This window comes from Leptodactylus fuscus, chromosome 1, assembly GCF_031893055.1.
Source record: "Leptodactylus fuscus isolate aLepFus1 chromosome 1, aLepFus1.hap2, whole genome shotgun sequence".
Lineage (NCBI taxonomy): Eukaryota > Metazoa > Chordata > Amphibia > Anura > Leptodactylidae > Leptodactylus > Leptodactylus fuscus.
The window spans coordinates 201,761,070-201,788,896 of NC_134265.1; the positions used below are offsets into that span (position 1 = coordinate 201,761,070).

At 44.1% G+C, this 27,827-nt stretch overlaps 1 protein-coding gene across 1 annotated transcript in view; it reads right to left on the bottom strand.

The window, feature by feature from the left end:
- Positions 1-12,227, bottom strand: part of DOT1L (DOT1 like histone lysine methyltransferase) — a 97,563-nt gene extending 85,336 nt beyond the window's left edge. Inside the window, exon 1 of the mRNA XM_075281985.1 lies at positions 11,948-12,227. Within this exon, the coding sequence (XP_075138086.1) occupies positions 11,948-12,028 (81 nt within the window). The 5' untranslated portion in view covers positions 12,029-12,227. The remainder of the gene's footprint in view (positions 1-11,947) is intronic.
- Positions 12,228-27,827: the final 15,600 nt, after the last annotated feature.

Consider the following 27,827-nt stretch of genomic DNA (forward strand, 5'->3'; position numbering starts at 1 on the left):
AAATCATTGCTGGGTTCCTGACAAGTCCCAGACCATAGAAAGTTTCTGCATTTGTGGTAGTATCCATGGCAACCGATCAAGACAACAGACTGTTACCACTAAGATGGTTTAAGGAAATCTTTAAAACGCTGCAGAAATTTTGACCATTTATATTTTCAAAATTGTTTTAACTTTTAATTATCTACAAATATAGATAATGATTATGTTCATGGGAATACCCCTTTAATGATTGAATCCCTTTAAATGTAACCCTTTCCCGACATCTGCCGTACTAGTACAGAGTATGCCAGGTGTTTGAAGATGGCGGCCACCATAGCTGCCGGGTGTCTACTGTTTTATATATAGGTGTTCCACATGAATTAATGTAAAATGGAGGTGAACTTTCCAAATGTCACTTTTTTTGTCTACGTTTTCCATTTCAAACCAGATTTTCCAGTAACAAAGAAAGGGTTAATAGCAAAATATACCATAATATTTATTACTATGATTCTGCAGTTTGTAGAAATATCCCCTATGTGACCCTTCTGTGCAACTTGACTCAAACACAGTCCTCAGAAATGAAAGAGCACCTTTAGAGATTTCGGTGCAGCAACTTCATTTAGGATAGTTTTTAGACACCATGTTGCATTTGCAGAGACCCAGAGATGCCACAACAGTGGTGACCCCATTTTGGAAACTAAACCACTTATATTTGTCTAGGAATATAGTGACACTACAGGCTTTTCTAAATGGTACGTCACAGCAGATGCTGCAGAATGAGAAATGCAATTTTTGAATCATATATGCCATTTCAGTGCCCGATATATTGTACCCAGCACATGCCACCAGAGACACTGACCCCATAAAATGTAGCGTAGATTTTCCTGGATTTGGCAATACCCTACATGCGGCAATTGTATAATGCCATGATGACATGGCAGGGCTCAGAATGGAAGACCCACTATTTAGACTACTGGAGCATGGACATAGTTGGAATGTTATTCTAGAGCGGAGTCATGTATGCAGGGTCCCTGAGGTAGCGGTACAGATAAGCCCCAAAAAGTGACCCTATTGTAAAACATTAGAGATGAGCGAACGGCGTTCGGTCGAATTGATATTCGATCGAATATCAGGCCATTCGAGGTATTCGATTCCAATTGAACACCAGGTGGCAAACTCACTAAAAATTCAATTCCCCTCCCACCTTCCCTGGCGCGTTTTTTGCACCAATAACTCCGCAGGGGAGGTGGGACAGGAACTACGACAACGGAGGCAGTTAAAAAAAATTGAAAAAACCCATTAGCTGCCGAAATCAGGTGACCTCTAATTTAGACGAATGGTGAATTTACCATTTGCTTAATTTGGGACTGTGAACTATATGAATGTGAGACAGGGACAGATCTACAGGCAGGGTTAGCTAGGGATTACCTTTATTTAGGGGGGAATGTCACTCACCTAGCTCTATGGGGCTCTATCTTGTCGGGATCCCTGTCAGCTTGCGATATGCGCGAGCTGACTTTTTCCCGTAGGAATGCATTGACCAGCGTTGATTGGCCGAATACCTGTACACTGGCCAATCAACGCTGGTCAACGCATTCCTATAGCGAGATATAGCAGAGCCCGTGCGTTTAGCTCGACTACTCCAGACACCAGAGATGAAAGAGCTTTGCACTACACCCAACCATCCCTCCAGCTACTCCTCCTGTAATAACACGACTAGCTCAGTTTGGCTATTCCTTAGTACTACTAACATGCTCAGCTCGGCAATTCCCTAGTGTAATAGCCCAGCTGAGCGTGTTAGTACTACAAACCCCTTAGGTCCTCGGTAGGGAAGCTGGAAAAAAAAAAAAAAAATTAGAATGGGGTGGAATTGGAGTGGTTACATGTATTCTATGGGTCAGTATGATTTGAGGGATACCACATTTATATAGTTATAGTTTAACACACAGAACAAAATAATAATCCAAAAACAATCTTGGAGTAGACAAATTATCCCGTGACTTTCTAAATCTGTACACGGGGATATATCAGGAGTTTTAGGTGAAGCCAGACATACTTTTTATTAATAAGATTTTGGAGAATGCCAGGGATAAGAGACACACTTCATAGATATATCCACTCACTGTATACTAATTCTGGGGGTTATCCATTCACCTTACTAATCGCAACACATTTAAAGGGGTTTTCTCATTAGAATCCCGTATTTTAATACTAATACGTAGGAATATCTTTAAGAAAGGCTATTCTTCTCCTACCTTTAGAAGTCTACTCTGCGCCGCCATTCCGTAGATATTCCCGGTTTTCTTCGGAAAGCAAATGAATTTACTCACAGCTCTGGAGACATCCCCTGTGCTGCTTGAAAACTCTCCAGCAGTGCCTCATCTTCTTCTGGCATGCCTCTACGCCACATCTTCTTCTGGCAATTCTGTCTTCTGCATCTAAATACAGCACATGCGCAGTTGGCTCTACCATCGGACTTTGGGCAAAGCCCACAGCGCATGTCTGTGACCATTTTCTTGTGAACGCTTACACAAACACTGCACTTACAGTACGCTCGTCTAAGTGGCCACAAGAAAATGGCTGCAGACATGTGCAGTTGGTTCTGCCCGAAGTCCAATGGCAGAGCCGACTGCGCATGCGCTGTATTTAGATGCAGAAGACAGACTCGCCAGAAGAGAGGCGTGACAGAAGATGATGAAGGGGCGCTGGAGAGTTTTCAAGCAGCCCAGGGAACACCCCCAGTGCTGTTTGAGCGCAGGGGAACACCCAATACTGCAAGAAAACTCATTTGCATACCAAAGAAAACCAGGAATATCTACCAAATGGCAGCACGGAGAAGACTACTAAAGGTAGGAGAAAAATAGCCTCTCTAAAGGCTATTCCTACATGTTAGAATCCCTTTAACCTAGATGCAATCATAGAAGGGACCTACGCTTCCACACTCATCCACACAAAATACTTTTCTGCTTCCTGATCAGTGGGCCCACTTCTGAGATATCTTTTTTCCTGATATGAGAATTAGCTATTTGGTGTACGACTGAGTCACCATTGCTCATGCCTGCTACCATTTCTTCATTATAACCCTTAGAATACAACTGGTATCCTCTTATCCAAATATATGCTATAACCCAGGGTCTCAAACAAGAGGCCCGTATGCAGGACCCCAGCAAACCTGTTCTAAAGCTTCACGATTTTGTAGGCCACAGGAATGTGGATTAGAAGCATGTGGCTTTATATTGCATAGCATATGAAAGGAATGTGGCCTATCAACATCAAATTTTTTTCTATGCACAGTCAATTTTCTTGGCTGAGTTTGAGGCCCCTGATATAACTTATGCATGCACCAGACAAAATGACCATGTCAAGCCTGCTGGCACCAACAAATACCATCTCAAAGTAAGTTTGCTTTACTTCACCCCCCCCCCCGCTTACATGACTTCTAACAATGCAGACAACCTACAATAGGGCTGAACAATTTAGGGTGTGCAGGGCGTCACTGCAAAAATGACTAGAACTGGGCATGCCTGGGTACGCCAATACTACTACTGAAAAACAATGCCTAAACAAGTTTACAAAGTATGCAGCAATAGAAGTAGACACATTAACCCATTAATGACCATTGGTAAATACAAGTGGCATAAACAATGTTGTGTCATGTAGCTCTAAAAATTTAGCTGTCACAATACAATGCATATTTGCTTTATACTAGGATTAAGTTATATTTACCATGTTAAGGCTAGCACAAGAGACATCACATTAAAGAGAACCTTTCATCAGATCGGGTTCATGCAGTTCTATATACTGCTGGAAAGCTGACAGTGCGCTGAATTCAGCGCTCTATCGGCTTTCCTGATCTGTGCCCGGTGTAAAGTGCTATTGGTCCCGGTACCGTAGCGCTTTACAGTCAGAAGGGCGTTTCTGACACTTAGCCAGGGACGCCCTTCTGCCCAGCAGCGCCTATCGCGCTGTACTGTGTGAGCGGGGAGGAACGCCCCCTCCCTCTGCTCACACAGCTCGTCCATAGACGAGTATTATCAGGAGAGGGAGGGGGCGTTCCTCCCCGCTCCACAGTACAGTGCGATAGGCGCTGCTGGGCAGAAGGGCGTCCCTGGCTAAGTGTCAGAAACGCCCTTCTGACACTAAAGCGCTACGGTACCAGGACTGATAGTGCTTTACACCGGGCACAGATCGGGAAAGCCGATAGTGTGCTGAATTCAGCGCACTGTCAGCTTTCCAGTAGTATATAGAACTGCCTGTGCCCAATCTGATGAAAGGTGCTCTTTAAGCATCAGTATTGTGTGAAACAGAAGCGTAAGCGACAATTCTTTTATAACATTCACAAAATGGTACTAAGGCTGAGGCCCCAAGTTGCCGTAACACAGCTTTTGTTGTTGCAGGTTTAGCGGTGTTTCTTGAGCCAATGCCAAGAACGGCTACAAAAGGAATGGAAAATATCTACAAATTTCTTATACTTCTACCTTATGTTCAATACATTTCAGACTTCGGCTGAAAAAAAAAAAAAAATGCAGCAAAATCTGCAACAAAAAACAAACAAACTGGATTTCTGTAACATGGGGTCTCAGCCCAGAGATGTAAGTGGAATGCATCCAAAGTCACAGAATGGTCAGTACGACAGGCACACTAGATTTTTGGCACTAAGTCTGATAGACAACATATAATTTACACCAGCACATCAAGGTGCATAAACTGATAACAGAGACACTACCATCCAACTGAATACACCACATTCTTAAAAAGAGAGAGTCTGTCAGCACTAAAAACATTATTAAGCCAGCCCTAGTACCTTATAGTACTAAGTACAGCTCTATAATTTGTTTTTAGAACGGCTGCTTTTTATTTGTATGTCAATGAACCAAGACTGCATCAGGGGTGTGTTCTGAGGCAACAAGGAAAAAATATTATGTGAGTGTTACGGGGAGGGTTATTACCACAATGCTCCTCCCCCATCCATGCATTCTTAGCTCATTTGCATAGAAATAAAAAGTCGATTTTCCTCAATAATTAAGCAGCCATAATAATGTAATGCTTTTGGTGTTGATAGACTCCCTTTAAAGCAATTTTAACACAATAACGTAAACAAGTTCAATGGTAGTGAACCGAAAAATACGATGGGGAAGAGGGAATTATTGGTCATATATGCGCCAATAGGGCACACAGACAGAGGTAGTCTCCCTCTGACAACCTCTTTGATAATTAAAATATACAGACGGCTATACATATTAAATAGGTGTCAAAACAAAGCTTCCTTTCTCAAAAGGCCAAATACAGATGCAGCAGAGCCAAGTGTGCATGTGGTCTCAGTATGAGAAGGAGAGAAGCTACTCCAGACACCTAGCAGAACAAAAGGACCCTACATTCAGATAACTAAGGGGGCGTTCACACTACCGTCTGTGTCCGACAGGTAGTGTCCGCTCCTATTGTCCGTTCAAAATCTGGCACGGACATTAGGAGCGGACACTAGCTGTGTCAGTGACACCTGTCATTTATTTAAATGGTGATCGGGTGCGTTCTTTTGCACTCCGTGCCCTTCCTTCTCTATCCACATGTATAGATGTCCTACATGTCAGGTTTTTCTGTCCGCTTGAAAAGTCGGACATCTTTACAAGCGGAAAGTGAAGGAAGGGCACGGAGTGCAAAAGAACGCACCCGGTGTCCATTTAAATAAATCACAAATGTCACGGACACAGCTAGTGTCCGCTCCTAATGTCCGTGCCAGATTTTGAACGGACACTAGGAGCGGACACTACCTGTTGGACACAGACGGTAGTGTGAACGCCCCCTAACTGCTCACTCCTTATGTGTATGGGGGGTCCTCTGGATTCCTCCCAAACAGGAGATATTGGAGGAGTCAGGAGCCCCCAATACACATCAAATGGTTACTGTGCAGGTTATATACATTTATCTACTGTGAATGGCCAGTTTCAATATTCTGACCTAACTTCCCACCAAATGTTGCTATTGCGATGAAGTTTTATTATGAAAGAGATACAAGTCTGACTGCATGGAACTGTTGAGACAAGGAAGGGTGTGAGGAGATATGAACACAAGGGAATCATGCCACCTCACACACCCACATAAAACCACACCCTGCTACAGTATCAGAAAAAAAAAAATATTCATACACCAAGTGTTACAACAAAATTTACCAAACCTCATACTTCCTGTACCACAAAAAACCCTTTACTAAACGAATAGTCATCAAAAATGTTCTTCAATGGGAAACTTGGAACCAGAAGCTTTATGGAAATGTCACTTAATCATTATATAATGAAGTATTACAAAACCTTTCTAATATACATTGTGTTTCACTTCTTTGCCCATCTTGAAGATACCTGGAAGCAGTAAGAAGCCATACTTCATACCTACAGGGTAAATAAAAATAAATCTATTCAGATATAAAGTCCTATCTGCATCAACCATAAACAAAGCAGGCGAACCCAAACTTCACCATCATTGGCCAAAGCAAATCTGCCTTCAGTTCCACATTGCAGAAAAACTGCTTTTTATGTAGCAAGTAGAGATGAGCGAGTACTGTTCGGATCAGCCGATCCGAACAGCACGCACGCATTGAAATGAATGGATGCACCTGGTACTTCCGCTTTGACGTCGGCCAGCCGCTTAACCCCCCGCGTGCCGGCTACGTCCATTCATTTCAATGCGTGCGTGCTGTTCGGCTGATCCGAACAGTACTCGCTCATCTCTAGTAGCAAGTTTTGTTGCAGTTTTGTTTTGTTTCTTTTAAGGGCTCATTCACAGGGGGCAAGAAGGGGCGGATTTTGACGCGGAATCCAACTCAAAATCCGCCCCCTCACAATAGAGGTCTATGTATAGACCGCTAGTGGAAAAAAGAAGCGACATGACCTTTCTTCAGGCGGATTCTGCCTCAGGAAATCAAAACAAGTCAATGGGAAGCGGAAAAACCTTTAGCGGTTTTTGTAGCGTTTTTTGGCAAAAAAGTCTCAAAAAACCGCCAGGCGGTTTTTTCAAGGTCCATTCACTGTGCTGGAGGAAAAAAAACAAACAAAAAACGTTCCTAATTCCTGAAGCGGATTTTTTCCTGACCAAATTCTTCAACCACCCTAGTTCACACGGGGACAAAGAGGAGGATTTTGACGGCGGATTTCACCTCAAAATACGCCTCATTACAATAGTGGTGTATGTAGACTGCTAGCTTTTTTTTCTGCTAGCAGTTTTTCGCCGCTAGCAGAAAGAAGAAGCGACATGACCCTTCTTCAGGCGTTTTCCGCCTGAGAAAAGCAATAGAAGTGAATGGGAGGCGGAAAACGCATAAAGGTCTAAAAACTGCTTCCTAATTAGGACCAAAATAAGCTACACGTAATTTACAGCACAGAGCAATGCTGGGACTAGTTTTTACCTCTGTACATGCTCAAAATGAAGAAAGGTGAAGAAAAAAAATTGATTGGTCAAAAACAGATAAACTGATTACAAACCGACACAAAATTACACAAACTGTCAGGTTTTTCTTTTAACGAACAACTATTGACTAATCTGTCTAAAAAAACAGATTCAGGTATCCACAGTGTAACCGTTTGGAATACTTTTTGTATCAAACTGTTTTTGTCTTAAAATGGTTTGCAAGCTGACGGATACTAAATGCAGATTTGAACCCAGCCTAAGCAAAGTAAATAAAATTACACTCTGGGGTCTCTTCAGACCATGAACTACCTATCATTAGCAGAGGTCCTTGGGAGGCAAGCACATCTCATCTTAACTCCAGTGCAGGTCTTCATCCACTTCAACCATCTTCCAGCCTCCTAAAGTCCCCGGCAAGTGTCACTCAATCGTCAACGCCGCCTGACCCACATGACTGCGCCTCAGGAGTCCCTGACATAATTCAAAAGGCAGAGGCCTGTAAAGGACAAAGACCTGCACTGGAGCCAAGAAGAGATGTGTAACACTGTCTTTCTATGTTTGCTCACCAAACATGGCCACAGAGTACAATAGCAGTGCCAGTTCAGACATTTTCGGACCAAACAAACATGGAGACAGAAGCTCACAAATACTGTATACCCAAACCAAAATAAACATGCACAAAATCACGTCAGTTATCCAGATTGAGCCAGAGACATGTTTTGACAGCTTTACAAGGGCAAGGTGTGGACTCCAAAGTAACTTTGATGGTACTGGTACCAAGATGTTAAGAAGCAGTTGGTCATTTCCCAACAATGCATCCTGGTGCCATCTCTTTCCCAGGTAAGGCTAGGTTGCTGGCCTCTCTGCCGGACAGCTAAAACAGCAGGTACCCATGAACCCCATTGACTATGATGGTGTCCGCCATTTTCAAACTGAAAGCAACAGAGAGAAAGTCCTTGCAGGACTTTTCTTGACACCAATTTCTATCTGCTTCTGCGTGTGAAGTCTCCAAGAGAGACTCTGGGGCAGATTTGAACTTCACCTAAGTGATACACCATTATGGATAGCTGAATACATGCATAAAGGAAACATAACTCATTAGGTCAAACTCTTCAATTTCTTTATTGTTGCAGCTCTCAGCCGGGAGACAACCACCAAGGACTGTGAGGAGTACACCTTGGGGTATACATACCACAGGTTATAAACCATTGCAATACTGCATGTCATGATTGGGGGTTTTTTTATCATTTGTTTTTTGGCCTATGCACATTGCCAGGTGTCTGTACAGGTTTTACAGCCTCTATGAATAAACACTATACACTTGCCTCTCTGCTTAGCCAGGGATCCAGTAAAGAGCCTCTGTTTACCTATCAATGGCTGAGTGCTTATAATCCAATTGAACAGTGCATGACTACTCAGCCACTGATTGGCCCACACCGATGCACGTTAGCCAAAGGTCAGAAGCAGACGGGCCACACACACTCTCCACTGGATCCTAGGCTAAAGACACAGGCGAATATAGAAAGTCATGCTAAGGAATAAAATATTGACGCAAACACTCTATAACAAAACTTTTATACCTTGCTTCCACAGTACGGTTTTTAAACATTCTCTAAGATAGGACACGTGTGAATATTTTTCGCTGTTTAGGATCCAGTTCTAATTTGGGCTTTAGCCACCGGCACACTTCTAAAGAGGGTCTCTAGGAAGGCTTTCAGCACTTACTTCCCGCAGCTTCTATGGTGGATGAAACATGGGGTTTAGGTTCCAGGCTGGTTCCAATCCTGGGTCACATGATTGGACCCAGCACCTCACCACCAGGTTGCTCAACTTCATCTCAAAGCCCTCACTCCTAAGGATGGCTGAATGCAAAAATAAAGGCAGCCCCATAGGGCCGGTATCTAGGAGTGAACACAAGAGAGCAGGGGAAGTAACTTGGGGGCTGGATAATGGTTTTGATCACATGATCAAGGGTAGGATTTTGCCAGGAAACCTATAGCTCACCTGCAAGGGAAGCTGGGGAAAGCATGAAATTCTCCCTGGAGAACCACAATTTTTGACAGACCTTTACAATTCTGTCAGTTTTTAACATATACTATAACTTTTTTTTTTTTTAACCCCTTCCCATCAAAGCTCTGTTTTTTGGGGGTTTTTTTGCATTTTTATGTTTTAATCTCTGCCTTCTAAAACCCATAACCTTTTTAGGTGTTTGTTTACCAAGTAGCAGTCAGGTTTCGATTCTTTGGGGCCCTGAAAAATGAAAACCCTTTCCATTAAAAAAGTGGTTTTCTGCGGAAACCTGTGGAATCCATAGACTATAATTGGTTCCTCCGGGTTTCTGCCCAAAACCAATGGAGAGAAAAGTCCAGTTTGAGGGAAAGGGTGGAGGGAGTTCCCGAACAGTCACCCAACGCTACTGTGACCGCAGCCTGAGTTGTATGAAAGTATATTTTTTGGGAGAGTGTTCTTCGCAATGCTCATTTAGTATTTTCTACAATGTACTCGGTAGCAGGCAAAAATTTAGAATAGGTTGGAATTAGAAAAAAGAAACACGTGCCTTTTTTTTTTTTTTTTTTTTACAACATTTACAGTGCAACAAAATTACAATTTTTTTTTAAACTTCTTTTATTACGTTTTAATACCTGGCAGCTGTGGCCTATATTGATCATGTCATTTTACCAGACAAAACAAAGAATGCTGCATTATTATTTTTTGGGGTAAAGAAGCTCCTAACAAATGATCAAATGCAAACGTGGACACAGTTTTCATTAGAATTTTTCCGTTTTAAAGGATTTTGATATTTTGCACTGATTATCATTACTTGATCAGCGAGGGCACTCGGACACCCCACCAGTTCAGGCTATGTACACCTTCTCAGCACTGCTGCTGTGCATGAATGCAGCAATTTAGTGGAGGTGCCAGGCGTAGGACCCCTTGCAATCCAATATTTATAAGGATAGGTCACTAATTTTTTTAATTTTTTTTTGCAATTCACAAAGAAAAACATTACATAACCTAAACATCACAAACAGCTGTCAAAATCAGGGCTGTGCTGGACAGAGCTGTGCTGTCACATGACAGCTGCCCCAACAATCATGTGATCGAAGAGATCAATAGAATCAGAGACCCTGCACTTCCTCTATTGTAGACACAGCACTTACTCTGCTTCACAATTGGGTGCTCGGCTGTCAGGGACAATGCGGCTGCACTAGTATTCTAGTGTTTTATCACAGCGCAGAATAAAGCCTCGTAACAGCCACAATATAAAGCACGTTTTTAAGATGTGAACATGGCTTTGATTTGGAAACTTATTTTTGGCTTGTCAGCTCTGTTACCTGTCTTACAGGTATTGGCCTAGATTGTCTACCCAGTTTACATATAACCGAGTGGCTTAGTCACACCGTTCTCAGGTTGTTTTAAGTTGGAGTTACTTTGACATAATGTGAGTACTTTGCTTGGAACATTTGATCGCTTGCATTGCAGAAAGGGAATGTAACATAGCCAATTTATTCATGGAAACCACACAGTATACAGGCACGTTTTGATAAACATAACACTTTAGCTGATTTTACAGCTTGAGTATTTTTCAATACATCAAAAATTTTAATTTTCTGGTCTGCAGTAATTTCTCTCTGGCCCTTTAAATCATTACCGCGCTCAGGGCCTGTGGGAAGGTTGGGGAGAAGAAGGGGGAGCAACTGTTGCTATTGAGCGGGTAAACGCTAGGTTTTTTCCCCAGCCAATAGCAAGCCCTGGCCTTATTAACCCTGTGTGAGCCGGAGGCGGGAATGGATAAAAATAGATTTAGAATCTAGTAAGCCAGAGTCCCGCTGACAGAAGAAGAAGAGATGTCATCTGGAATGAGACCACACTCGTAAAACTTGCATGCCAATGTGATTGACAGTCAAGCATTCGAAAAAGTGTCACGATCAACAGTGCAAGAATCTGAGGTCAAGAAAATACCACTACAATAACTGTCAATGACAAAACGTACTAAAGTATGCAAGCAGGAACCATCGCGTGAGTTATACACACAGAGTCATAAGGAGAGGGAGGGCTGACACATACATGTGTCCTTAGATCATTGGCATTTCAAGAAACTTCTCGTGGAACTTGCCAAATATGCATGAAAGACGACACATAAGACTCGGCTACAGATCTAATAAAGCCAGGATCCTAAATCCTCCTGATCAGTTCAGTGACAGTAATCAAACAGGGCAAAGGTCAAGCAGATCAGCCCCAAACAATTAAGGACGTACCATCCTCGCTGAAAAATAGGGGGTTCTGATTTTACTCTTTGAGTTTATATTGCACACATAACTGGCTGCTCACACTACGATTGCTGAGTCTGGTGCACGAGAAAATCAGATCAGATTATCTAGAAATCAATCTTTCATCAGCTCTCAATAATAACAAACGTGCCCAGCAAAGCCCCGGAGCCGAGGGGTATACAGAGCAAAAGGGCAGCTCGGAATACACACGTGTACATCCACGAAGCGAACAAAGCAATTCCCACAATCAGGGCTGCCATCTCCATTGCGGCCTTCCCCACAGTGACAATCCCCGAACTCACGTAAACAGGCAGCGGCCACGGATAGATGGCAGGCTCGGCTCCCACCGGCGACTTGAGCCTGAGTTCCAGCTTCTCGCCCATGTCCTGAGAGCATACTAATCCCAATCCAACGGCTATGTACAGAAATGGAGATTCCTACTACGGCAGCTACTAGACACTCTCTCCCCGCCGGTCCAGGGTCTCACTTCTCTTCACACTCAGTAGCTTCTCGACGCCATCTTGGACCCGGCGCCAAGCAACAATGAGCTGAAGGCCGGGCCAAACCACCGTGTGCTGGGAGGGGGGAGGTGGGGCGTTTGAGGTATACGCCTAGTGATAGGGAACGAAATAATCCAGCGGGTGTCCTCACATGGCCCCTTAGCCTCAAATGTAAGGGTATTAAGTGGGAAGGAAATAGTAACCCAGAAGGACGAAAATAGAATAGAGAGCCACAGCTCACGTCGCGTGAATAAGCTCACCCACCGGGGTGTAGCACTGAATCCTAGTCGCTTTTCTGGCCTAGGGGTCTCCCCATGCGTTAGCATTTTATGGACTACTCCAAGTCATCCAGCAGGGTGTATTCGACGCCCCTGTGTACAGGAAAATGAAGTGTTCCCTTAGGCTCTGTTCACACTAATGCTTCATTTTGTAGTTTTAATGAATACAGTTTTATCAGATACATTATTTTCAGTGCTAAAAATAAGGCTGTATTCACATTTGCATCTTCTCCCTTTTTGTAGATTAATAACATCAGCAGTCAGTGGCGTAACTAGGAATGGCGGAGCCCCGTGGCGAACTTTTGACATGGGGCCCCCCCGACACCGAAGATCTCGACAGAGTCCCTCCTACGCATTCCTGCGCGCTCTATTATGTCCCATAGTGGCCCCTGCACACAGTATTATGTCCCTTAGTGGCCCCTGCACACAGTATTATGTCCCATAGTGGACCCTGCACACAGTATTATACCCCATAGTGGCCCCTGCACACAGTATTATGTCCCATAGTGGACCCTGCACACAGTATTATACCCCATAGTGGCCCCTGCACACAGTATTATGTCCCATAGTGGTCCCTGCACACAGTATTATCCCCCATAGTGGCCCCTGCACACAGTATTATGTCCCATAGTGGCCCCTGCACACAGTATTATGTCCCATAGTGGTCCCTGCACACAGTATTATCCCTCATAGTGGCCCCTGCACACAGTATTATCCCCCATAGTGGCCCCTGCACACAGTATTATGTCCCTTAGTGGCCCCTGCACACAGTATTATACCCAATAGTGGCCCCTGCACACAGTATTATGTCCCTTAGTGGCCCCTGCACACAGTATTATGTCCCTTAGTGGCCCCTACAGGACTAAATACTGTCACCCGCTGACCGCTATACCAGGACAAATTGTGGATAAAAAAAAATATCTGGTCCTGTGCATTACAATTTAGTAACTCCATGTGCCTCATATTAATAACAGTTAACCCCATCATCTCCCTCACATTAACCCCTGTCTGCCTCACCATAAGGGTTACTGATATGTGAGAGACATGGAGGTAATAATAAAGTATCTTCATTATTATTACCCCCATATGTCTCACATATCAGTAACTCTTATGGTGAGGCAAACAGGGGTTAATGTGAGGGAGATGATGGGGTTAACTGCTATTACTATGAGGCACATGGAGTTACTAAAACACAAGTAATCCCCCCAAATGCCTGATAGTAATAAGTATAGTAACCCCAGTACGTACCTGTGTAGCTTCAGTTTCATTTTCCTAGAGCAGCTTCTTCCTCTTCTCTTCTGTGCTGGACGGCAGGGATAAGCCCCGCCTCCTCCTCTCATTGGTGGGCAGAGGACAGCAGAGAAAGGGAGGGGGGAGAGAGGGGGAGCGTCCTGAAGCGCTGACAGGAGCCAGACCTGCAGCTCCTGTGTCTCAGCCGTTGCTGCAGCTTCGGGGCCCCCTGTTGGTGGAAAGTATTCCACCAACAGGGGGCCCCGATCATTATACTCAGGGGTCCGAAAAGACCTCCGAGAATATTGATAGCAGCGGTAGCAGCTGTCACCGGGCCCCTAATGTCCCAGGCCCTGTGGCAGCTGCTACCGCTGCTATGGTGGTAGTTACGCCACTGTCAGCAGTGCTATTATTGCTGTCAGGACCAGACACTACTACTAATGAATGAAATGTCAAAGTTCATCATATACCTTACAAGTTTCAAAGGACAGAAGAGGGACAAATTATGCATTAAAAGGCTTGATTCACATCCGTGCATGGGTTTCTAGCAGAACCCCCCCTTCCCGGCCCAGGCCTTCACTTGTTCTGAGCAGCCGGGACCTCCTTGATGTCTACCGGCTGCCAACACCTGCACAATAGAGCTGGATTGCCCAGGAGATTCAGACAGGTAAGTATAATGGGTGGGGAGGGGCGGTTCATGTATCTGGGATGGTCACATGACCACCCCTGCAAGAAGGTAAATATAGCTTTTTGGTACAGTAAATTTACAAGGTAGGCAGGGGGTAGCTTAGATTAGGAAGATCAGTTTATCCCAGACAAGCCCTTTACCAGACATAAAAGATTAGAGATGAGCGAGTAGTATTCGATCGAATACCTCGCCGGCATAGAAATGCGTGTAATCGGCCGAACACCAATATATTCAAAGCATTTATCCACTTGGATCCACTTGCATTCCTATGCCGGCGAGGTATTCGATCGAATACTACTCGCTCATCTCTAATCTTTTATGTCCGGTAAAGGGCTTGTCTTGAATAAACTGATCTATAAAAGATACATGGTAACATGGGATCAGAAGTATCGAAACTTTTTTCTTGAACATAGACTGCACAAAATATATTTCTATGCCCATTAATGGCATCTAATGCCACACCAACATCCCTTTAACTCTATTCATAGGGTCAGTCAAACACAAAGAATAGTAATGCTCCACAAAATCTACAACAACCCTACGCATTTTTCCATGAGACATAGATCATCATAAATTAAACGTTACAGAGCAATAACTACCAGAAAAATATAATGAGAAAGCACTGTTCACATTAGTGATGCAGTATGACCACTGCTGATAACAGCAGTAACAGACTGAGGCCAGTGAAAACCTTATAAAGAAAAAGCCACGCCTCTAAAGGCCATCCTGCACGATTTCCCCAATCAATGACAAGCTGGGAGTCGCCCTTAATGGGAAGTCTAACCCTTAAAGGGTGTTCCCTCCAGCCCCACCTACAGTAATGGAGGACTTGAAGGAGAACAACACATATCCAGAAAGGCCCACCCAGTGGGCCGAACCATACTGTGTCTTATGTGTACAGGCCAATAAGCAGGAGCGTGGTTAGGTAAGTACCTAGGGAACAGGAGATACAATAAACAATCCCCCAAGTGCAAGTATAATCACCAATCTCCTATACCCAATGTATCCTGACCCGCTGGTAATATCAGTCCAGAAAGGAATAACAGAGTTTCAGAGTAACACGGTTTCTCTTTTGTACAGCTTTCTGTTGGAGGATCCAGAGGATGGCCTACCGCCTTACGTGGGGGGTGGGAGAAGGATATGTGCCACAAATTTTCTATCTAATGTAAGGCTCAGGAAACTAATTATAAGATTCTCTCTAGATGGTACAGGGTTACGGCTCTGCTCCATAATATCTATCCAACTACATCTGATAGGTGTTGGAGGTGCCTCACCGACCGCAGCACGATGGCCCACATCTGGTGAGGATGTCCACTTCTTCGCTCCTTCTGGGATGGAGTGAGGGGGGTTATTTCTCAAGTTACACGAGTCGTTTTGGAAGATGATCCGGCCCCTCTACTTCTCTCCCTTTTGTCTCGTAAGTTCCAGAAACCTATTCGCAAGCTTCTGGGGTTTATGTTAGTAGCAGCACGTTCAGTTATCCCGAGGTTGTGGAAGTCCCAATCCCCCCCCCACACTCCTCTCCTGGCTTAAAGAGTTCCTCCACATCCGTACAATGGAGGACATGCTGGCAATGCTTCGTCCTGGCGTCTGTGGAACATGTTCTATTACTCCCCGGATTTCCGCGCCCTTTTCCCCTCTTCACCCCCGTGATACCTGTCTGTTTCCTTCTATTCCTACTTGCATTCATTTTTCCGGCCCTCCATGGTTACCACTTGGATTTTCGTATTACCGTTTACTGTTTTTTTGTTTCTATTTTCATATTACGGTTCTTGCTGTGTTCTCTTTTTCTCCATTAATGTGATTACTTGAAATGCATTGTTCATTTTAACTCTGCTGCGTCAGAGTCCGCCTTCCCCTGTTTTTCTCCCCCTTCCCCTTTTTTCCTTCTTTCTTTCCCATTGTTCCCCTGATTTTCCCCTGCCTTTCCTCCCCCCCCCCTTTTCCCTTTTGTAAAACCCTTTGAAAAACCCTTAATAAATAGAGATGAGCGAACACTAAAGTGTCTGAGGTTCGAAGTCCGATTCGAACAGCCGCACACTGTTCGGCTGTTCGAACGGATTTCGAACCCCATTATAGTCTATGGGGGGAATGCTCGTTTCAGGGGTAGGCAACATTCGATAAAATCATACCAAGTCCACGAGTGACAGTCGGGCTGCATTCCTCTTGAAGTCTTCTCTCGGCGCAGGGTCCCCGCGTCCTCTTCCGGGTGGAACTCACTCTGCCTAGACATCCGGCCTAGGCAGAGCCGACTGCGCATGCGCGTGCGGCTCTGCCCAGGCCCGACGCCTGAGCAGAGCCGACTGCACATGCGCGTGCATGCCCGCGCATGCGCAGTCAGCTCTGCCTAGGCCGGATGTCTAGGCAGAGTGAATTCCACCCGGAAGAAGATGCGGGGACGCCCCTGTGTACAGGAAAATGAAGTGTTCCCTTAGGCTCTGTTCACACTAATGCTTCATTTTGTAGTTTTAATGAATACAGTTTTATCAGATACATTATTTTCAGTGCTAAAAATAAGGCTGTATTCACATTTGCATCTTCTCCCTTTTTGTAGATTAATAACATCAGCAGTCAGTGGCGTAACTAGGAATGGCGGAGCCCCGTGGCGAACTTTTGACATGGGGCCCCCCCGACACCGAAGATCTCGACAGAGTCCCTCCTACGCATTCCTGCGCGCTCTATTATGTCCCATAGTGGCCCCTGCACACAGTATTATGTCCCTTAGTGGCCCCTGCACACAGTATTATGTCCCATAGTGGACCCTGCACACAGTATTATACCCCATAGTGGCCCCTGCACACAGTATTATGTCCCTTAGTGGCCCCTGCACACAGTATTATGTCCCATAGTGGACCCTGCACACAGTATTATACCCCATAGTGGCCCCTGCACACAGTATTATGTCCCATAGTGGTCCCTGCACACAGTATTATCCCCCATAGTGGCCCCTGCACACAGTATTATGTCCCATAGTGGCCCCTGCACACAGTATTATGTCCCATAGTGGTCCCTGCACACAGTATTATCCCTCATAGTGGCCCCTGCACACAGTATTATCCCCCATAGTGGCCCCTGCACACAGTATTATGTCCCTTAGTGGCCCCTGCACACAGTATTATACCCAATAGTGGCCCCTGCACACAGTATTATGTCCCTTAGTGGCCCCTGCACACAGTATTATGTCCCTTAGTGGCCCCTACAGGACTAAATACTGTCACCCGCTGACCGCTATACCAGGACAAATTGTGGATAAAAAAAAATATCTGGTCCTGTGCATTACAATTTAGTAACTCCATGTGCCTCATATTAATAACAGTTAACCCCATCATCTCCCTCACATTAACCCCTGTCTGCCTCACCATAAGGGTTACTGATATGTGAGAGACATGGAGGTAATAATAAAGTATCTTCATTATTATTACCCCCATATGTCTCACATATCAGTAACTCTTATGGTGAGGCAAACAGGGGTTAATGTGAGGGAGATGATGGGGTTAACTGCTATTACTATGAGGCACATGGAGTTACTAAAACACAAGTAATCCCCCCAAATGACGCCTGAGCAGAGCCGACTGCACATGCGCGTGCATGCCCGCGCATGCGCAGTCAGCTCTGCCTAGGCCGGATGTCTAGGCAGAGTGAATTCCACCCGGAAGAAGATGCGGGGACGCCCCTGTGTACAGTCTTCTCTCGGCGCAGGGTCCCCGCGTCCTCTTCCGGGTGGAACTCACTCTGCCTAGACATCCGGCCTAGGCAGAGCCGACTGCGCATGCGCGTGCGGCTCTGCCCAGGCCCGACGCCTGAGCAGAGCCGACTGCACATGCGCGTGCATGCCCGCGCATGCGCAGTCAGCTCTGCCTAGGCCGGATGTCTAGGCAGAGTGAATTCCACCCGGAAGAAGATGCGGGGACGCAGCGCGGAGAAGACTTCGGAAAGGTAAGAGAAGAACCAGCGTTGATTGGCAGAATGTATAGCATTCTGCCAATCAACGCTGGTTCTGCATCGAACATTAAACTTCGAACAGCTAGTAGTATTTGATCGAGTACGAGTATTTCGAATACCGTAGTATTCGATCGAACACCTACTCGATCGAACACTACTCGCTCATCTCTATTAATAAACTTTAATGTTGAAAAAAAGCACTGCGGAAAGAACTGTAATGCATTCAGCGGTTCTTTCCGCAGCGCTTTAGCGCTGCGTTTACGCCCAGTGGGCCTTAGCCTAAAGGGTATTCCAACATGCTGTTAGTGAAAATAGTGGTTCCCAATGATAGAATCCCTTTAAATGTCACATTGCTTGTTGCAGAAATTGACTCCTTGTCTCAACAATGTCTCTTTTGCTGGGAAACCACTTCAATCAAATATTTGGGGATATAGGTCCCCTCCGATTTGACATAGCTATATAATTTGAACTACCTCATGTTGACAGAATCCACTGTCCTGTACAAATACACCACTGACCTGTAAAAATACACTGGACTACATTTTTCCTAGTTCAGACATATTAATGCTCTTCAGATGAACGTCATCTCTAGGTTTTGTATAAGTTCCTAACTTTACCTACCCTTCCTTCCTATCTCTTCTTCATACATGTTACACAAGTGTCTAGAAATCTTCAGGCAAATAGAATTATGTGCCGCAAGATGAATGAAGTCACCAAGGGAGTTAGATGCAATGACACACACACATTATATGGTCAAAACCAGGGGCATAACTACCGCCATAGCAGCGGAGGCAGCTGCCACAGGGCCCGGGACATTAGGGGCCCAGTGACAGCCACTACCGCTGCTATCATTATACTCTGGGGTCTTTGCAGACCCCCGAGTATAATGATCGGCAGCCCGGGAGAGGTAAGGGAACGTAAAAAACACAGTTACTTACCTCTCCACGATCCTGCCAGGCCTCCTTCCTTCTTGTCTGACGTCACATGAACCCGGCCTGCTTCCCGGGTCATGAGACGTCCAACGTCATAGAACAAGGACGGCAGCGGAGAAGACAGCGTAGGAGCCAGGGACAGGTAAGAAACAGTAATATTTTATGTTTTTATTCCCCCTGGTCTCTGATTATTATACTCTGGGGTCTGAAAAGAGCCCAGAGTATAATAATTGTTTATGGGTGTCCATTATGGGCTATAACACTGTGTGCAGGGGCCACTATGGGGGATAATACTGTGTGCAGGGGCCACTATGGGGGATAATACTGTGTGCAGGGGACACTATGGGGATAATACTGTGTGCAGGGGACACTATGGGGATAATACTGTGTGCAGGGGCCACTAAGGGACATAATACTGTGTGCAGGGGCCACTAAGGGACATAATACTGTGTGCAGGGGCCACTATGGGGCATAATACTGTGTGCAGAGACCACTGAGGGACACAATACTGTGTGCAGGGGCCACTAATGGACATAATACCGTGTGCAGGGCTTACTAAGGGACATAATAGAGTGCGGAGGAGGGGGTCGGTCGAGGTCTTCGGCGTCGGTGCCATTTGGAGGGGGGGGGCCATGTCAAAAGTTTGCCACGGGGCCCCACCATTCCTAGTTACGCCACTGGTCAAAATCCAAACTCAGCCTGATGGTATCTCAGGCGTTTGCTCAAGCAAAATCTTATCACACTGAATAAGGTAACATGAAACAATGTCTGAATGACCTCAATTTTATCTTCTTTGCATTTAATTACTACTTGGAGTCAGCAGGGCATCTTTATCTAGATGTGGGTCTCTTCTAGGACATACCACACAATTTCATGAGTCATGATGACTCATGATCCCCTCAGGGAGGGGAGCGTCATCGGTTCTGTGCAGGTAAGTGGGTTGAGCGATTGGGATCGGAATTCCCATTCTGATCCCTACTAAAAATTTCACGATCGTGAAATTTACCCAATCGCTCAACCCTAATCTTGATGTGAATTTTCTTCACATATCAATTCAGAGATCTGAGACCTCTGGGACTGGAAACATTCTTAAATATATCCATAACATTCTATCTCTTTTGGAACTTCTATGACATTTTTACCAGAAAGTCTCATATCAGTGGAAAACCATGAGGAATCTGTTGCCTGTTTATAAAAAAAAATGATCTGTTGGTTTGTGGAGAATTTCTATTACCTAAATTTTTGTCTATGAAAATCTAGAACCCACTTGTCTTACGCTAGGTTCACACCTGCGTTCAGCTGTCCGTTCTGTGGTTTCCGTCTTCTGCATGCCAGAAGACGGAAACCACAGACCGGGTCCGGCAGTGAGCATTTTATGCTCTCCGCCGCAAAACCGTTTTTTTTAATCCAGACACAGAGTACTACATGTCCGACTCTGTGTCTGGATTATAAAACCCGGTTTCGCGGCGGAGAGCATAAAACGCTCACCGCCGCTCACGGCCGGACAGCTTTCTCACCCATTCAAATGAATGGGTGAGAAAGACTCCTGCAGGTTTCCATCTCCTGCTCTGTTTTATGCAGGAAGCGCAGATGTGAACGAGCCCTTAGGTATTATTACACCATGCTGGAAAAAAATTTGCAAACAACCTCCAACTTGACAACTTCTGATTAGAGATGAGCGAGTAGTGAAATATTCTATATTCAATATTCGTTTCGAGTAGCCCCTCAATATTCAACTATTCGACCGAATATCGAATCCCATTATAGTCTATGGGGGAAAAACGCTAGTTTCAGGGGAAACCACTATTCGACTAAGGAGAGTCACCAAGTCCACTGTGACACCTCAGCAAATGATGCCAACTCCCCTGGAATGCAACTGGGACAGCAGGGGAAGCATGCATGGGGGCATCTAACACGCCCAAGTCCCAGTATTACCCCACTATCACAGCCTATCAACTAGACACTTTCCAAACTCAATAGAACATCTATGAAAGTTGACAAATACTTGGAAACCTTCTTTCCTCCACAATAGTATGGACAGAAACACAAATTAAAAGCTAAAGAAACATTAGCATGCACCCCTTTAAATAACGTTGCCCATGACAATCACAGATGGCATAGGCAATGGGAAATCCAACAGCCCCCACCCTTAACTGTCATTGTGTGTGTGTGTGATGTGGTAAGATCTTCAAAAATTCACTTTTCTGGCCCTTAACGTGAGCCCTTCTAAATTAAGTTAGAGTCCCTTAAGCTGAGCTACCAGCAGAGATTGAGGAGCTTGAGGTGACTTCAGCCTTGCACCAGCAGAATTTTTTTTCCCTTTGGGTGAGTTGAGCCTTGCACCAGCAGAGTGTTAGCCCCTTTAAAATTGTTAGCCCCTAAAATGGTGGTAGCAAACTAGGCTATGAAGGGGTTTGCAATGGTGAAGAAACTTGAGAACATTCTAGTGCACCTTGGTCCTCAGACTCCTCAACATCACCTTCCAGATTGTCAACAGTTCTGAAAAACAAACAATTTTTAAGTAACAGACATTGTAATTTTTTACTGCCAGACTAAACAATTTCATAGTACAGTATATTGAATATATACTTACTCTCCAATTTCCATTACTTCTTTCAGAAACATCAGTTGTTGGGTACAGTATATATGTACGGTTTTTTAGTCCGGCGACCGGCTCCACTCTTCCCCTTTGCAGTTAACACACGCCGAAACTGGTCTCGGCATGTGTTCCACTGAGTCTTGACATCATCAACTGGAATAAAAATTAAAAAACATTATATTTAATCACCTTTGATGAAAATGTAAATAGTTTGATGATTGTGTAGTATTGTTCCTAGTAGGCAATTACTAACCCCCCCACTGCCAATAGTCATTCCCAAGCAGGCACAAACCACCCATAACACATTCAGTCCATACCTGCACCATGGTCAGGAGCTGTTCGACAAATTGTCGGGACATCCTCCCCTGTTGATGTTTGGCAGCTAATGGCTCCTCGGTTCTCGTCTTCTTTTCTCTCCTGCGTGCTGACCTAGTTCCGGCAGCGTTACAGTGTTGACATCCGCAATTACGGATATACACTGAACATGTGTTGTTTGTATCCACAAAACTGCATGTGCCCATAGACTTCTATGGGATCTTTCGTGCCGTAAAAGCACGGCCATTACGGACATGCGGTATACTGTCTGGACCACGGTTTCGGCGTGCTACACCACGGACAAAATCTACGGTGGTGTAAGAGGCCACATAGAAAACAATGGGTCCGTAAATGGTCCGCAATTTCAAACCCGCAATTGCGGACCATTTGCGGTCTAAAACTACGGTCGTGTAAGACCAACCTAAGTGTGTTTTACGGTGGGGCATAATGTAGGCGTTATCAAATTCATATTGGGGAATAATTGATTTGGTTTTTTGTGTTTATTTTTGTATGTATTCTATGTGGATTATTATCTTTTTTATATGCATTATTGTAATCTAGAGGAATGGGGGAGAGGTAATAAGGTTTGTTTGTTTTTTTAAACTTGTTTACTGTATTGCAATTTATGGCAAAATCCATATGTTACTCAATAGGAATATAGTGACACCTTTTAGAGACCACTTCTTTGAGAAGACCACTCTCTTACTGAGACCACGTTTTCTGTGATGTGATTTTTTAAATATTAAGTATCTTCTGTTGGAAGACCACCCACCCAGAAGACCACTTTTTGATAGTCGTCTCAAAGAGGTTTTACCAGTGGCGTAACTAGGAATGGCGGGGCCCCGTGGCGAACTTTTGACATGCCCCCCCCCCCCATCCCAACTGACGCCGAAGACCTCGACCGACCCCCTCCTCCGCACTCTACTATGTCCCTTAGTAAGCCCTACACACAGTATTATGTCCCATAGTGGCCCCTACACACAGTATTATGTCCCTTAGTAGCTCCTGCACACAGTATTATCCCCCATAGTGGCCTCTGCACACAGTTTTATGACCCATAGTGGCCCCTGCACACAGTATTATCTCCCATAGTGGCCCCTGCACACAGTATTATCCCCCATAGTGACCCGTGCACACAGTATTATCCCCCATAGTGGCCCCTGCACACAGTATTATCCCCCATAGTGGCCCCTGCACACAGTATTATCCCCCATAGTGGCCCTGCACACAGTATTATTCCCCATAGTGGCCCCTGCACACAGTATTATCCCCCATAGTGGCCCCTGCACACAGTATTATGTCCCATAGTGTCCCCTGCACACAGTATTATGCCCCATAGTGGCCCCTGCACACAGTATTATCCCCCATAGTGGCCCCTGCACACATTATTATCCCCAATAGTGTCCCCTGCACACAGTATTATGTCCCATAGTGACCCCTGCACACAGTATTATCCCCCATAGTGGCCTCTACTACCCCTGATAAGACAGGTCTGTTTATGGGACCAGTACAATATAATGGGTCACAAGGGTCAATATAATAGGTCATGCACAAAGACAATGCACATATTTGTCTGCATGGAGCCTTAGGCTATGATTTGTCGCTATGGATTTATACAGCAGAAGTAAAGTAGATGAGATTTAACCAAATACCATCCACACAGCACAAACAGGTTTTACTGAATTTTCCCATGGTTGGACTATCTTTAGGCCATAGCAGGACAAAAAAAAACTCTGTATATGTACAAGATCACAGCAAATATAACTATGCCATCAAAAACAACTATTATGTGATCAAAAAACACAAATACATCACTTGATATATGTAAAAAATATATATAATTTATTGATGAAAATACATAATAAATATACTAAACAATTGGTACAGACATACAGAAAACACAGGATATATCTGGAGAGGAGATACAAAATGATATCATCACATATGACTAGATAATGGTAAGATATCAAAAAACTTCCAGCACAGTCAATATATCAAATCATAAAATAACATGTCTGTCAAATGCATCATATAAAAATAAGCAGAGGTATTATAAATAGAAAATAATCCATGCATATAAATCCACTATTGTGGGAGCAAAAGACCACTCAATAACACAACTGTGTGTTAATATATAGGACACAAATATTGTGAGAAGGATGCTGAGGATAAAACACAGTAAGATATATGTGAAGGTAGGTAAGAGAAAGGGAGTGACCACAAATAATTATCTGTAGCCATTGACAACAGTCAATAAAGCTCCATGATCCACAGAAGTATGTGCATTAAAAAAAACATCTCAACGCATTTCACCCTAAACGTCGAGGTGTGTTTTTTGTAGGCACATACTTCTTCTGAGGATTTAGTCTAATGGGTATTAAACAGCTACAAATTTCTCTTTCCAAAGCAAATAGCATAAAACTTAACCTTTAATGACGCCAGCTAAAACCAAAGTGTATTGCCTACTAGGGCTAAAAACCAAGCATTTACATAGGGGACGCCCTAGGAGTAGTTGGATATATCAACCCACACCCTCGTTCCTCCTTAACTCTGGGGGTGTATACTGGAGAGCAGTCGATCTAATCTATCAGTCCCTCATTGATATACCTTCATAAATCTCCTGCTGGGCTGATTAGTATTAAAGATTTACTGCGAGTACTCTCTCTCCCCCTATACACTGTTATCTAGATACACTCCTAGAACATTGCTAGTATGTAACTAATGACACCTAAATAAATATAATTCGCTGCCAGTCCTATTACACATGGCTCCAGAGATCTATGATATCCAATTGATCCCTTAATAACAGTCTCTCATTGATATAGCCACCAAGAGGCTAATTAGCATATGAATAAAAATGGGCTCATTCAAAAACCACTGAGGCGATTTACATACAAAAGGTACATGTGGAATAGCCTTTCTAAAGGCTATGCAAGGATATGCTTAGTTAAAAATGACTTTTCCCAATGATAGAGCCCCTATAAAGCGGTTGTCCTGTTATTAATACTTATCTCCTATCCACAGAACAGGGACTAAATGTTCAATTTCTGGGGAACTAATTGCCAGGTCCCCAGGAACGTATTGCGAAATCCCTAGACTTTATAGGCTGCCTAGCACACTATGTAATAAAATCTATCTAATGATAATCCTTGACGCTTTCAATAGGCTCCCGAGCATTGCAGTATTGGATTGCCAACCCCCAATCTGATACCACAACTGCCACTTCTAGTAGCAAAAAGATTCAGTGATGTCCAACAGTTTTGCAACTAGAATTCGTGGTACCTTTGAGATCTTATAGTCCTAATGTGGGGTGGGGGGCGGGGGGGGGGGGGCAGAAGAGCATAGTCGCAGCATCACCCCACTCTTGCCATTACAGACTATCTGCAGCAACAGGAGTGCGGTGATGCTGCGGGCTCTGGGTTGGGATGCGATGGTGTCCCAATGGTGCAAACCCCGTCCCAACATCTGCTGCACTATTACGGTGGATGCTTATATGTTTTCCTCTTATAATAGCCCCCTTATATATAATTTCCTTATAATAGCCCCCTTATATTTAATAGTTTCCTCCCTTATAAATAATAGCGCCCTTATAAATAGTTCCTCCCTTATAAATAACACTTCCCCTTTATATATAACATACTCCTGCTTATATATAATAGTTCCTCTTTTACACATAATAGCCCCTTATATATATGTCTCATCCTTATAACAGCCAATCTTATATATAATAGTTCTCCCTTATAATAGCTCCCTTATATATAATAGTTCCTCTCCTATAATAGCCCCCTTATATATAACAGTCTCCCCTGTGAGAGAGTGAAGGGTGTGGTCTGGGAACACAGGTATGTTCCAGCCTTGCACCTAAAGGGTGTATGGTAAAGACCCACACCAGGGAGGTCAGCTGTGTAATCAAGGCCTGATATTTGTCTGTGTGTGAAGACTAGGAGTGTGGCACCACACTGACAGAGCTGACCTGTCCAGACCAAATCTACAGAGCAGGTACTGTGCCACCCATTGGGGAGTCTGGTAGCCAGGCTCCTGTATAGTCAGGGGAAAAGTTTCTTATGTTTAGTTAGTTCTCAGCCGAGAAGGTTTTTTTGGTTTTTTTTGTATGTGCCTCTGCAAAGGCAGTTTATGCACAAGAAGTGAATAAATACTGAACTTAAGTGCAACCCAGTCTCTGTGTCCCTGTTTCCTGCACTGCTACCGAGCATCTACCTGAGCAATTCCCCACACCCCTTATAATAGTCATCTTTATATGTAATATTTCCTCTATTATAGTAGCCGTCCTTATATATAACGGTCCCCCTTATAATTCCTTTCTTATAATAGCCCTCCTAAACAATTCCTCCATTATAAATAATAGCCCTGTTATATGTCTCCCACTTATAACAGCCCCCCTTATATATAATAGTTCCCCCTTATAATAGCCCCACTTGTATATAATTCCTCTCTTATAATAGTGTCCCCCACTTGTGTATAATAGTTTCTCCACTATAAATACTAGCCCCTATATATAAAAGTCTCCCCCTTATAATAGCCCCCTCATATAAGCTTATAATAGTTTCACAATTTAGATGTTAAAAGAGCCATTTTGGCCTACCTGAATAAAACTAAGAAAATCAGGAATGAAGAAAACTTTTATTTTTACTTTTTTCAGTTACTAGGAAAGGGATGAAATACTCTAAAGACACTTTGACCATATGAAGCCTACAGATTAGCATATATCTCTGTGTCACCTGCACCAAAGGCACATTTTACATGCTCCACAGCAACCTCATGGGCTGAAAATCCTCAAGTATCCATCCAGTATATCCGTAATGCTGCTTCGAGGAGTTCTTCCTCCACCTTTATTAAGCATTATAATCTTGACATCCACTATAAGGGTCCACTCACATGGAGGAAAATGGTGCTTTATTTGGTACTGAATTTTCAGCGCTGAAAAAAAAGCCTCCATTGACTTCAATGGGTGCCGCTAGCTTTTTATTCCACTAGTGGGAAAAAAAAGCTAGCAGAACCCATTGAAATCAATGGGAGGCGCTTTTTTTTCAGCGTGGAAAATTCAGCACCAAATAAAGCGCCATTTTCCTCTGTGTGAATGGACCCTAAAGGCTAAGTTCAGACGGAGTATTTTGGACCAGAATCTGAGGAGGAGGCCGCCTCAGGTTCCGGTCCAAAATACGGATTAGCCGTGACTGGATGTTGGTGTCCAAATGAATGATCCTAGTCGGGAGTGTCTTCAAGCGGATTCGCGAGATGCAATCTGCCTGAAGAATGAGCATGTCCATTCTTTTTTCCAGGAGCTGGAAAAAAAAGAAACAACCGGCTCCCATTGAAATGGGATTTGAGGTGAATTTGAGCTCATAATTCTGACCAAAAAACTCAGTGTGAACTCAGCCTAAGGGTCTAGCCTTTGGAACAGTAGTACTTAATACGGTTTCCCCCATCCCTTAAGTAGCTAGTGAAATTCCATCTGTGTTGCCGCAACAGGAAATTGAAATACAAAATTGGGTTTTACCTGGAATTTTGCTTTTTTACAGTTCAAGGCAGCACAGCATACCCTCCCAACTTGATTAAAAAAACCTTGTCTATTTTAAAACACAAGGAACTAGAATTGATTTCTGGTATAACTTATGCCAGTTTTCTGGCATGAGTAACAGTAAATCAGATGGGCCAAGGTATTCCCACTTTTGATTCC